The following is a 12,726-nucleotide window of genomic DNA, read 5'->3' as shown; positions in this document are numbered from 1 at the left end:
ACACACACACACATACATGCAAACACTCCCACACAGCAATCTGGCTTTCCTCGCAGTCATAGACCTTCCCACTCGTGGCAAGATTGATTCTGGTTACAATACGGTGAAATAATGAGATTTTAAAAATGCTTGTTTTTTGTCACATCCTCGGAACATCTGAAATCACTTCATAGGATAGACTGTGGAATTACTATGGATTTTATAGGTGAACATGGCAGGCAATTTGCGCACAGCAACGTCCCACAAACAGCTATGGCGTGAGCGACCAATTTTATTTGGGGGATTGTTGGCTATTGACACTGGGAAAGAGAAACTCCCTTCTCTTTTCAAGTAGTGCCGCGGGATCTCTAACATCCGCCTGAAGAGGCGGGCGGGACTCAGTTTAACGTATCATCCGAAGGCCGGCATCTACGACAATGTAGCGCTCCCACAGCACTGCTCTGGAGCGACAGCCTGGACTGTGAGCTCAGAGGCCTGATTTGAGGCTGGAACCCACAGCCTCTCGGGTGAGAGTGTGAGGGACGAGCTTGGCAGAATGTCGTCATCTCATTTTTTTGTTTGGCAGGGACGCCTCCTTCGGAAACTGTACCTACAACCTGACCATCCTCGACTGTTTACATGGCATCAACAAGGTGAGGGGCCTCCAGCACCGTCGCCCCCCAACCCTGGCGACTCTTCCACCCCCTCCCCAGGCTCTCTTCCCCCTGCCCCCTCACGCACCCCACCCCCCCACCCAACCCTCACACACATGTACCAGTCACATAACAATGTGGCCTTGTTTATATGTGAGTAGCTAATCCTTTGTCTCTGTGACAAAGTGGCAGTGAGTATCTTCCTGTCTGTGTGCAGTGGGGGCGAGGAGGGGTTGGGGGGGTGGTATTGTACAGGCCAACGCCAGCGCTGCTCTGTCGCCCTTATGCTTGCTTGATACTTGATGTGATTGTCTCTGAGGCTGGAGGCTGCCTGCTATTTAATGTGTGTGTTATCTCAGGCTCTGCAGCACAGCTTTCTGGATTATGAATCTTTTGACGTGGACGAATACGAGCATTATGAGGCAAGTTCGCCCTGCACTCAAGCACTCAGATAGTGCCCCTCGTGAAGGGCACTACACACACATAGATATAGATATATATAATATATATATGCAAGTTGTTGTTGGTTCATTCACATTATTGATGTCAATCATAATCTAGACTAATATGGATAGCGCCATGAAAATTAGGCAATATTTCTTGTGAAATAAATTTCTTAAAATGTCAGGATTCTTCCCTCCCTCCCTCTCAGCAGCTTTCCTGGTCCCTCTCCGCCACGGACTCAGTGCTGTAATGCAGTGGTTAGAGCTCTCGCCTCGCAAGCGAGAGGACTTAGGCTCGATTCTCAGGCAGGGCGAAATCTTACGCATTTAAATTGCCTTACTCCACACACCTCTGTTTACCCAGCAGTAAGTAGGAACCCAGTTGTTAGTCGATTGGCAAATCACTTTCCTTAGGTAATAATCCCTTCGGAAAAATATTGGTCACTCAATCCACGACTGTTTGTGGGACACTGCTGTGCGCAATTGTCTGCCATGTTTCACCCACAAAATGTACAGTCAATTCACTTTACAATATATTCCGTGAAGCGCTTTGAGATGTCTCGAAGACGCGATGAGGAGCTGTATCAAATGCAAGAATTATTATTATTATTACTCTCCGCCGCTGCCTTGGTCACTCTCCTATGGGGTGGACAGCGAACAAATGGATGGGGCAGCCAGTGAATGAGTTTGCCTAAAACACACAGTTACAGCACTTTACAGGTGTCGGGTGTAAGGATTGGTATTATTATGATTGGTTTCTGCAGCGGGTGGAGAATGGAGATTTTAACTGGATCATCCCAAAGAAGTTCCTGGCATTCAGTGGGCCACATCCCAAAAGCAAAATTGACAATGGTGAGAATTTGAAGCACTTTGTAAGATTCCTGCTGTAATCTATATATTATCCAGCTCAATGTCACGTACATTGTATACATAAATATTATGTATATATGTTGTGTAATATTTAATAATTGTGTGTGTATAATAAATAGTTAAGAATATATATATATATTACATGTAATGTGTAGTTTAGTGTATGTAGAATATATGCAGTATAGAGTTTAAGGTGTGTCAGTGTGGCTCAGTGGTAGCATTGTCGGATGAGACGTTAAACCAAACTCCCCATCTGCCGAATCAGATGGACGTTAAAGATCCCGCGGCGCTATTCGAAAAGAGAAGGAAATTTCTCTCTCGCTCCCGATGCCCTGGCCAGCAATACCCCAGATAAAATTGATCATTCACTCCTTGGCTGTTTGTGCGCAACTGGCTGCCGAGTTTCGACCACACACAATTTAATCCACATTACAGTATATTCTGTGAAGCTCTTTGAGGCATCTCAACAACGCGATAACGTTTATTTCAAATGAAAGAATTATTATATACAGTAAAACTCATAAAATTCTTATCTTTATCAATCGTATAATCGCGTAAATCTGCATTGAATCACGCATGCGCAGTGGAGTTTATTGATTAAATCGGATTTTATACGATTTGTACAGTTTGTCTGCAATTCAGATTTTGCGTAAGATATGTTACAGTTCCGATGGATAATGACTTAAGTGAGTTTTACTGTACAGCTTTATGTCAGAGGCAGATGTACTACTGCAGTTCCTGTTGTTAGCTACAAGGGGGCAGTGTGTGTCAGTGTTATAATAATAATAATCTTTGCATTTGATATAGCACTTACCACGTCTTTGAGACGTCTCAAAGCGCATCACAGAACAGACTGTAAAGTGATTTGACTGTATATTTGCGGGAGAAACATGGCAGCCAATTGCACACAGAATTTATTTTTTGATATATATATACGTATATACATAGTAGATATCTGTTAATTATTGCAATACAAATCCTTTTGATCTTTTTTATTTAAATATTTTCACTTTGTCGTTGAAACAGCTTGGCGTGTGGGGGGCGGAGCGTGCTTGGCATGTCTGGGGGCGGCGCGTGCTTGGCATGTGGGGGGCGGCGCGTGTGTGGGGGCGGCGCGTGCTTGGTGTGTGGGGGGTGGCGCGAGCATGGTGTGTGGGAGCTGGCGCGAGCTTGGCGTGTGGGGGGCGGCGCGTGCTTGGCGTGTGTGGGGGCGGCGCTTGCTTGGCGTGTGTGGGGGCGGCGCTTGCTTGGCGTGTGTGGGGGCGGCGCTTGCTTGGCGTGTGTGGGGGCGGCGCTTGCTTGGCGTGTGTGGGGACGGCGCGTGCTTGGCGTGTGGGGGGTGGCGCGAGCTTGGCGTGTGGGGGGGCGGCGCTTGCTTGGCGTATGTGGGGGCGGCGCTTGCTTGGCGTATGTGGGGGCGGCGCGTGCTTGGCGTGCGGAGGGGCGGCGCGTGCTTGGCGTGTGTGGGGGCGGCGCGTGCTTGGCGTGCGGGGGGGCGCAGAGGAGCCCACGGTATACATGTGATTGATTTTCAGCATTACACCCCACAGGTTACCCTCTCCACGCGCCCGAGGCCTATTTTCCCTATTTCAGGAAGCACGGTGTCACCACGATCATCCGGCTAAACAAGAAGATTTACGATGCTAAACGCTTCTTAGACGCAGGGTTCGAACACTATGACCTATTTTTTATTGATGGAAGCACACCGAGTGACTCTATAGTGAAAAGGTTTTTGAGCATATGTGAGAATACAGACGGGGCTATCGCTGTGCATTGCAAAGGTACGTGAACTCTCTCAAGCAAACAGCACACACTCTCCCTACTCTGCACACAATGTGTTCCAACTCCATGATAGACAGACATCGTCACCGTCAACCTGTGTTTCCATAAAGCCGTTCGCTTGTTCACCAGCCCGGCACGGTTGGTACTGCTCTTGCCGCTGAGTCGGAAGTTGTGGGACGGACGGGGGGGGGTGGGGGGGCTTTGAGCTCACAGTACATGTTGACGATAGTGCAGTGCTGCGGGTTGTTGCATTACTGTAGGTGCCGTCATTTGGGTGAATGTTAAACCGAGCCATTCTGGGTACCACAACACTATTCGAAAAGAGAAAGCAGTTTCTCTATCGCTGTCTTGTCTGACAATCTCATAGATACAATTGGTCACTCACTTCAGGGCTAATGGGATGTTGTTGTGTGCAATTCAGCTGCCTCAGTTATCTGCAAATACAATCACTATTGCTAACACTAGTGTCCTGTGAAGTGATGGTGTTGGGCTAGCGCATTTCACCCACAAAATACACAGTCAATTCACTTTACAGTGTATTCTCCCGTAAATCCCCCTCGTACACCAGCCATCCCCGTTCCCTCAAGGCACAAGTGCGAGCTGCTGAACGCGCCTGGACCAAATCCAAACTAATGGTCCATCAGCAGATTTGGCTTCACCACACCAAGAGCTACTGCTGCACTCTTGCCTCTGCCAAATCCTCCTTCTACTCCAAGGTTATCTTGGAGGCAAAGGACAACCCCCAGCTTCTCTTTTCCACCACAAACCGTCTCCTCCGTCCACCTTCCCATACCTCGCCCATCCTCTCCTCAATCTCTAACTGTGAGGAGATGCTGGACTTCCTCGAACCCAAAGTCGAGGGGATACGTTCAGCCACCTCAGTCCTGACCACTGCCACCCCCACATTGCCTCTCCCTCATGACCCACCCATCCCCCCCTATACTCCTTCGACCCTCTCTCTCCCTGCTCCCTCACCACAACTGTCCGCAAACTCAAACCCACCACCTGCACCCTCGATCCCATCCCCACCTCTCTCCTTGTCTCCCAGCTCCACTTTCTGGCCCCTCATCGGTCCAACGTTATCAACCTCTCCTTTTCCATCGGTTCAGTTTCCACATCCCCCTAAAAATATCCGTCATCACCCCCATCTTGAAAAAACCTTCCCTGGACCCATCCCTCCTCTCCAGCTATCGTCCCATCTCTAACTTCCCATTCCTCTCCAAGGTCCTGGAACGAGTCGTCGCATCCCAGCTCCGCTCCTTTCTTTCTTGCCATTCCCTCTTTGAACTCCTCCAATCCGGCTTCTGCGCTGCCCATAGCACGGAAACAGCCTTGGTCAAAGTCGCTAATGACGTTCTGAACATCTGTGAACATCCCTCTGCCTCGTCCTCCTCGACCTCTCTGCCGCCTTCGACACTTGTCAACCACTCCATCCTCATACACTGCCTCTCCTCTTTACTTAACCTTCGCGGACCTGCCCTTGCCTGGTTCGATTCCTATCTCTCACAGTCTCTACGTTGTTGCCTCTAACGGTTTCTCCTCCAGCCCCCGCACTGTCACGTCTGGTGTCCCCCAGGGCTCTGTCCTTGACCCTCTCTTTAATATCTACATGCTCCCCCTTGATGATATTATCCGCAGACATGGGGTCAACTTCCATATGTATGTGGAAGACATACATATGGAAGTTTCCCCTGGATGAGGGGAAATTTCCTACAGTTGCATGTGAACAAGACTGAGGCCCTCCTGATTGGCTCGCACCAGCGCCTCTGCACCTCAGGCTCTGGCAGCATCAACCTCCAAGCCAGTCAGGAACCAAGGTGTCTTGTTTGACCCTCAACTGTCATTTCTTCCCCACATCCAAGCCATGACCCGCTCTGCCTTCCCTCACCTCCGTAACATCGCCCGACTCCGGCACTACCTCACCCCTCAGGCCGCTGAAACTCTTGTTCATGCCTTCATCACCTCCAGGCTCGACTATGCAAATATCCTGATTGTCGGCATTCCCAACTCCTCCCTCCACAGGCTGCAGATAATCCAGAACTCTGCAGCCCGTGTCCTCTCCCGCACCAAACTCCGTGACCCCATCTCCCCCATTCTCGCCCAACTCCATTGGCTCCCTATCCTTCAGAGGATCCAGTTCAACATCCTGGCCTCACCTACAAAGCCCTCCATGGCCTCGCCCCACCCTACCCCTGCGACCTCCTAACCCCCTACAAACCCGCCCGTTCCCTCTGCTCAGCCGGCTCTGGCCTGCTCCATGTCCCCAGCCCCACCATTGGCGGGAAAGCCATCAACCACTCTGCCCCCAACCTCTGGAATTCCATCCCCCAATCACTCCGCCTCGCCCCCTCCTTAGCCTCCTTCAAGTCCCGCCTCAAGACCCTCCTCTTCGACCATGCCATCGGCCACTCCCCCTCCCCTCCCTTCTCTTCCCCCCCGCCCCCCAACCCGACCCCAGCTCGGGTCTGAAATGCTGTACATTGTCCAGCGCCTTGGGACGTCCTCCCAACATGAAAGACGCCATACAAATGTAATCTTGTTGTTGTACTCTGCAAAGCAATTTGAAACGTCTCAATGACGTGATAAGGCGCTGTATCAAATGCAAGGATTATTATTAATAGGCGATTATTATACTAGCTGTACCCATTGCAGCTTCGCTTGCAACCAAAGGGTCCAATATGGAATGTAGATTGACACACAGACAGACACGGGATGATTAAACGATTACTGTAGGAAGGCAAAGTTCACTGCTGGTTACACTCGGAGACCAGGAGATCACTTACACCTTGTTTTCAGGGAATGGTTTATGATGAACTCTGACAATGGTCTGATTATAAGGGTTCAGGTTTTCTGATTGCAAAAACATTGAAACTTTGTTCCCTCCCACTGTAGCCGGCAGTTTCCGTGTTTGACCTCCGGTCGATGGCGCTCAGATTCTCCGCAGTTTCCGCTGTAACGTGTAACATCTGCCTTTCCTGTAGCTGGTTTAGGGAGGACGGGCACGCTGGTGGCCTGTTACATAATGAAACATTACAGATTCACCGCGGCTGAAGCCATCGCCTGGATCAGGATCTGCCGCCCGGGATCCATCATAGGCCCACAGCAGCACTTCCTGGAGGAGTAAGTGACTGCCAGGGTGGCGGGGGAGAGGGGGGAGTTGCCGGCGAGGGGAAGGGCCTGGTGATGGGGCGGGGCCATTGTGACACTGGTGTGTGGTTTCATCCAGTGCTAAAGTTGTTGGTGATGATTATTTTCATGGCAAACCTGGTCAGCCGGGTGTCTGACACAGAAACCCATCACTATGCTTAAGAATCTCCAAACCAAGCTGAGAATTCCACCCACCCCCAAACATGGAAATCCCAGAAATAGATTGTTGGAATGCTGCTGAGTCTAACCAGTTAACACCACATTGATATTGCTGTCCAGCTTTCCTGCTGCTTGTCCAGCTGAGACCACCCTACCCACTAGGGCTTTGACTTGCATTAACAGGAGCTGAGTGGGATGACTCCCTGCCCCCAGTGACTGGTCTGCCCTTCCAGGTCCTGCCGATGGGCTGTGCTGTCATCAGCAGTGCTCTGAAATACTGCAGACCTGCCTGGCTAAGGAACCGGACGAGAGACCATCACACAGAGTGCTGGCTCGATTCTGACACGCCATTGCCATGCATGTCACCTTGGAGCCAGTTCAGCTGTTGGTAGTCAGTGTGTGATAAACTCTGTTCCAGACCAGCTCACAGGCTCAGGTCAATGTTTGGGGGTGAAGTGAAGGTAGAGAGATGGTTTTGGCAAGTGCAAAGAGTGGTGTCTGTGCCTGTGCACCTCACAAGACAATTAGGGAACAACATAGCTCACCTCCCTAACCAGCCCTGCATAAACCCCATAACCTGCCCACCCCTCCCTCCAGCCAGCACAAATGCAGCCAGGGGCCTCGGCACTCTGCTCCCTTGAATTGGTGAAGAACGTTCTGAAATTGATCACCATAAAAGTAGAGAATAACCATTGATACCCACACTGGAAACTAAGTCACACAAACACATAGGGAGAGTAACACGTCAGTCCCTGCACCTTGGAAACTCCTACACAAACAACACAACAAAACAATGTTTCATCCATTTGCTGCAGCAAACCGTAGCTGAACGAATGTGATCTAACATCTTGAGCAGGTGGTCAGTCAGTGGTGAAAAGGAAGGCAGGAGATAGGAGCTGACTGTCATACTTGTCAGTCCCTGAGGCCCCTGATGGGTTAGTGTCAGTGTTTGTAACAGAGCTATCGCAGTGCTGGGAGAGCAGCATTTACTTGAACCAGTGTCCTGGCCGACGATCCCCCATACAACATTAGTCACTCACTCCATGGCTATTTATGGGATGTTTCAATCTGGACATTGGCCACATTTGGCTACAAAATGCACAATGACTAAACTTTACAGTGAATCTGTAGAGAATAAAGAATATAAAGAATTTGTTTTGGCAGCCAGAACACCAGGAGAGAGAAACTTCCTTCTCGTTTCAAATAGCCCCACGGGATCTTTAACATCCACTTGAACAGCCAGATAGGAACTTGGTTTCACAGCCCCTGATGAGAACAACAACAACTTGCATTTATATAGCGGCCCTCACAAAAGGTAGTGTCCCATAGCACCCTGACAGTGTAGCACACCGCCAGCACTGCACTGGAGCATCAGCCTGGATTAAGTGAGTTGGATGACGACAAAAAANTTACATTTGTGTAGCAGCTTTCAGGTCAGGAGGACATCCCAATCAATCCACAATCTTCTGACTGGGAGATGAGAGTACTAGCAACAGCCCCGCCACAGGGCTGGCGCCTACTCAGTGATACAGTGCCTCTCGCGCTCAGTCACTCCCCACATTGGTGCTCAGTAATACAGTGTCCCTCGTGCTCGGTCCCTGGCGTTGGGTTGCTGCTCAGGCTGTCACTAATGCTGCCGCTGCTCTATTTGGTTTTCAGGTTCGTTGAGAGCTGCGAGCCGGGGCGTTTGGCTCGTGTCCTCCGCATGGCACCGTTCAGAGCACAGACTGGCAGCTTGGGCTCCGCCATCAGGTCCACTCTGCGCTTCCTGGTGCTTGCCTTCATGCGAATCCTGCCCTGACACCAACCCCCTTGCAACCCAAATTGCAAATATGTCTGTATTTTGCCTCATCACCAGATTGTGTAGTAAAGCTCAGCTCCCTCTGACTTGAGCGCAGAATTTTCATTTGTAGGATTTGTCGCTGATCTGCTGTATGTGTATGTCTGTGCCTGTGTCTGTCTGTGTGTCTGTGTGTGTCTGTGTGTCTGTCTCCATGTGTGTGTGTCTGTGTGTCTGTCTCCGTGTGTGTGTGTGTTTGTCTGTGCCTGTGTATGTGTGACTGTCCAGTGCCTTTGGACGTCCTCCTGACATGAAAGGCACCATACAAATTTAATTGGGGTGTGTTTGTGGTGGAGAGGAGGTGGGGTGGGGGAGGTTGTGGGCTGTTTGTATGGAATGACTATGGGAATGCCCCAGGCTCACTTTGAAATTCTGTTGACAATTTAATAATAATAATAATCCTTGCATTTGATATAGCGCTTTTCACGTCGGGAAGACGTCCCAAAGCGCTTCACAGAACACACTGTAAAGTGAATTGACTGTATATTTGTCAACGCGGCAGCCAATTGCGCACAGCAATGTCCCACAAACAGTCGTAGATTGAAAATGACCAATTTATTATTGTTTTTGGTTTTGGAGGATTATTATTAGGCTCTGTGTGGAGTAAGGAAATTTGCCCAAGGTTTCACCCTCTGCCGGGAATTGAACTCAGGTCTCTCGCTTGCAAAGCGAGTGCTCTAACCACTGAGCTACAGGACTCCAGTAGGGAGGTCATGGAGGGGTCCCACCAAGCCTGTGTTTACATTGGCTGGAATCTACTGTACGTGCTGCATTAGCAAGAGCTATTAACTCTCCAACCATTTCCCTGATGAATATAAAATCGAAACAGCTAAACATAAGAAGAACAATCTGCATAAACACAATGTTTTTGGAAAGGAAATTGGCTAATGCTGACAACTTTGAGGAGGAACTGAGACTAAACCAAAAGAATTAAACCGAATTTGATCTGGGCTCCCAATCCCAAAGTGTGTGCTGACGGGGTGGGTGGTGAGGGGTGGGGGTGTGAGGGGCGGCCGGTGGAGGGGGCTGGGGTGAAGCACGCAGTGATACTATGCGTACTGCTGTCTGTGTGTGCTGCTGTCTTGAGTGCTGTGTGTGTGTGTGTATGTGTGTAACCTACAAATACAGTCACTACATTTGACAGCAATTTACTGAACAATGTGAAACTCAGCACTGCAGGCTCTGTGTTAGAAGCTCGGATTGTTTATTGTTTAAAGCAGCCCTAAATCACAGGAAATATCAAACTGTGTGAAAGTGACTAAAACAGGGACGTATTTATGGCAGACAGTGAGATGCAAATCCTACCCCTGAAAATTCTGTGAATTAAGGAGCAACGGTTGTGTCTGATGTGAACCAGCCCCCCCCCCCCCCACCTCCACATATGGAACCCTCCCCCACACACACAATCGACACACACATAATCCCCCCACACACACATACAAACCCCTCTTCCCCCCACGCGCCCCTCCAGGTATACGCACGCGCAGCCCCCAACCCCTGCGTGAATGCGCTCAGCCACCCCGCACGCACAGTTCCCCCCTGCATGCGCGGCTTCCCCCCCCCCACCAGCACACGCAGATCCCCCGCCCTGCGTGTCGAGCACAGCCCCCGCCCCGGGGCAACGCGCACAGCCCCCCTCCACGCATGCACACACAACCCCCCACCACACACACACAATGAGGGTTAACAGGACGACACGAGGCGTGTGGCAGATGCTTCACTCTAACATATACCTGGCCGTAGGGAATCTTCCCACTCAGCTCCTGATAACCCTGCAAGTCAAAGCCATAATGAGTAGATTGGGGTCCCAGCTGGACAAGCAGCATGAAAGCTTTCCTGTCAGTGCTTTCAATGGCAAGTAGGTTTAGCTGGTTAGACTCCACCAGTTACCCCTTACGCACTCTCTGGGGTCCCCAAGCCTTGGCTCTTGCCAATCTACGTTTTAACTTAGGTGAGCAGGATGTGTTCCTCCAGAAAGAGTGTACATTGCATTGCAGATACATATCCGTGTGTACCATGTGGAACTCTCAATCTGGTTGCGATTCGCTTAAACATGAGAAATGGGTTTCGACATGTGTCAGACACTCAGCTGACCAGCAATAACCTCAACATATAGAATTAGGACAATGTAGTTCTTTCACATTCTACAGTCAGGCTAGGAAGAAATGAAATTGGATTATTGTCATCTCTCCAAATATAACAGTCTGGCTAATATCGAGAATGCTTCAGTGCCACATAAGACTTCTTCCAAAGGTTTGTCAGTGGGTAGAATGATGCTTAGCTGCTCAGGGTGCACGATAAACAGAATTAACCATGTGCGGAGAAAGGGGGTAAAAAGGAAATGAGCAGGGAATTGCAACTAAGCTTGGGCGGCTTTTCTTAGGAGTAGCAAAAACCAGAAAGGGGAAATGGGTTCTTCCTGCGGGTTCATAGTTTTGGTGAAATGGGAAGTTCTGAAGTCATCTATTGCTATTTCCAAAGCTAAGCTAAAAGCTTTAAATTTGAGATCAACGTGAGGTAATGTATAATGCGGGAAAGTCCAGAAATTTTCCATTCTTATCAAAAAAAACCAAGCAGATCTTGTTTTTATCTGGAAAATTCTAGGAAATTGTAAGCATATTAGCAGTTCAGTGTTTTCCTTTCAATCTTGTTAGTATCCTGCCGTGAGGGTGGGTTTTGCTGGAAAGCCTCCCGGGAAAGTAAGATACGATTTTGTTTATCTTGGTAAAATACTCCGTAGGGAAAAGTACAGGCAAGTATTTCTGATGACGGTTAATTTTCAGTGTCTGAATTCCTTCCAAGATTTACTCAATGCATCTCTGCAGGGACAACTCAGGCATTTAGTGCCCCCTGAGCAGCAGATTCCAGCGTTTACTAGGCTGGGGCTAAGGCTACAATTGACACTTCTGATGCTCCAGGGCAGCACTTGGGGTGGTGGGGGGGGCACAGAGACACCATCATTCGGGTGAGACGTTAAAACCGAGGTTCCATCTGTGCTTGTTCGGGTGGGCATTAAAGATCCTGTGGCACTAATAGAAAGGAAAAGGGAGTTTCTGTTTCTCTCTCTCCCAGTGTCCTGGCCAACCATCTCAATGATCAAAAGATTGTTTTTTCACGTTATGACTTAATCCGAAAAATTTCCATTCTACTCAGGAAACAACACCAGACTTTGGGTTTTCAGCGGGATATATTAAGAAATTGCATTCTGCAGTTTTGTGTTTATAATAATTGTTTAACAACAATGGGGTCACTCAATCCGCGACTGTTTGTGGGACATTGTTGTGTGCAATTGGCAGCCGCGTTTTGCCCACAAAATATACCGTCACTACACAGTGTATTCTGTGAAGCGCTTTGATACGTCTCAAAGAGAGGAGGAGGAGAGGGGTCTGGGGAGGAGGAGGGGTCGGGGGGAGGGGAGGAGAGGGGTATGGGGGGAGGAGAGGGGTCTGGGGGAGGAGTGGGGTCGGGGGGGAGGAGAGGGGTCGGGGGAGAGAGAGGTCTGCGAGGGGTCTGCGAGGGCGGAGAGGGGTCTGCGGGGGGGTGGAGAGGGGAGGAAAGGGGTTTGGGGGCAGGAGAGCAGTGTGGAGGGCGGAGAAGTGTCTGGGGTGCGAAGAGGGGTTTGGGGTGAGGAGAAAAGGGCTCTGGGGGGCAGGAAAGAGCTCTGGGGTGGAGGAAAGTGGTCTGGTGGGGGAGGAGAAGGGGTCTTGGCAGGAGAGGGTTCTGTGGGGGGAGGAGAGGGATCTGGGAATGAGGAGAGGGATCTTGAGGGGAAGGGGTCTTGGGGACAGGAGAGGGTTCTGGGGGAGAGCGGGTTGTGGGGGAGGAGAGGGGTCTGAAGGGGAGGAAAGACTTC

At 50.0% G+C, this 12,726-nt stretch overlaps 1 protein-coding gene across 3 annotated transcripts in view; it reads left to right on the top strand.

The window, feature by feature from the left end:
* The window catches only part of cdc14ab (cell division cycle 14Ab), a 40,391-nt gene that overhangs the window by 16,273 nt on the left and 11,392 nt on the right, over positions 1–12,726 (top strand). For all 3 annotated transcript variants that reach the window (XM_042335417.1, XM_042335418.1, XM_042335416.1), the window contains exons 6-10: positions 566–632; positions 992–1,054; positions 1,840–1,927; positions 3,496–3,726; positions 6,709–6,847. In XM_042335417.1, coding sequence (XP_042191351.1) covers positions 566–632; positions 992–1,054; positions 1,840–1,927; positions 3,496–3,726; positions 6,709–6,847 — 588 coding nt within the window. The remainder of the gene's footprint in view (positions 1–565; positions 633–991; positions 1,055–1,839; positions 1,928–3,495; positions 3,727–6,708; positions 6,848–12,726) is intronic.

Source organism: Callorhinchus milii, unplaced genomic scaffold, assembly GCF_018977255.1.
Source record: "Callorhinchus milii isolate IMCB2004 unplaced genomic scaffold, IMCB_Cmil_1.0 Scaffold5, whole genome shotgun sequence".
Lineage (NCBI taxonomy): Eukaryota > Metazoa > Chordata > Chondrichthyes > Chimaeriformes > Callorhinchidae > Callorhinchus > Callorhinchus milii.
This window is presented reverse-complemented; position numbering and strand designations above follow the sequence as displayed.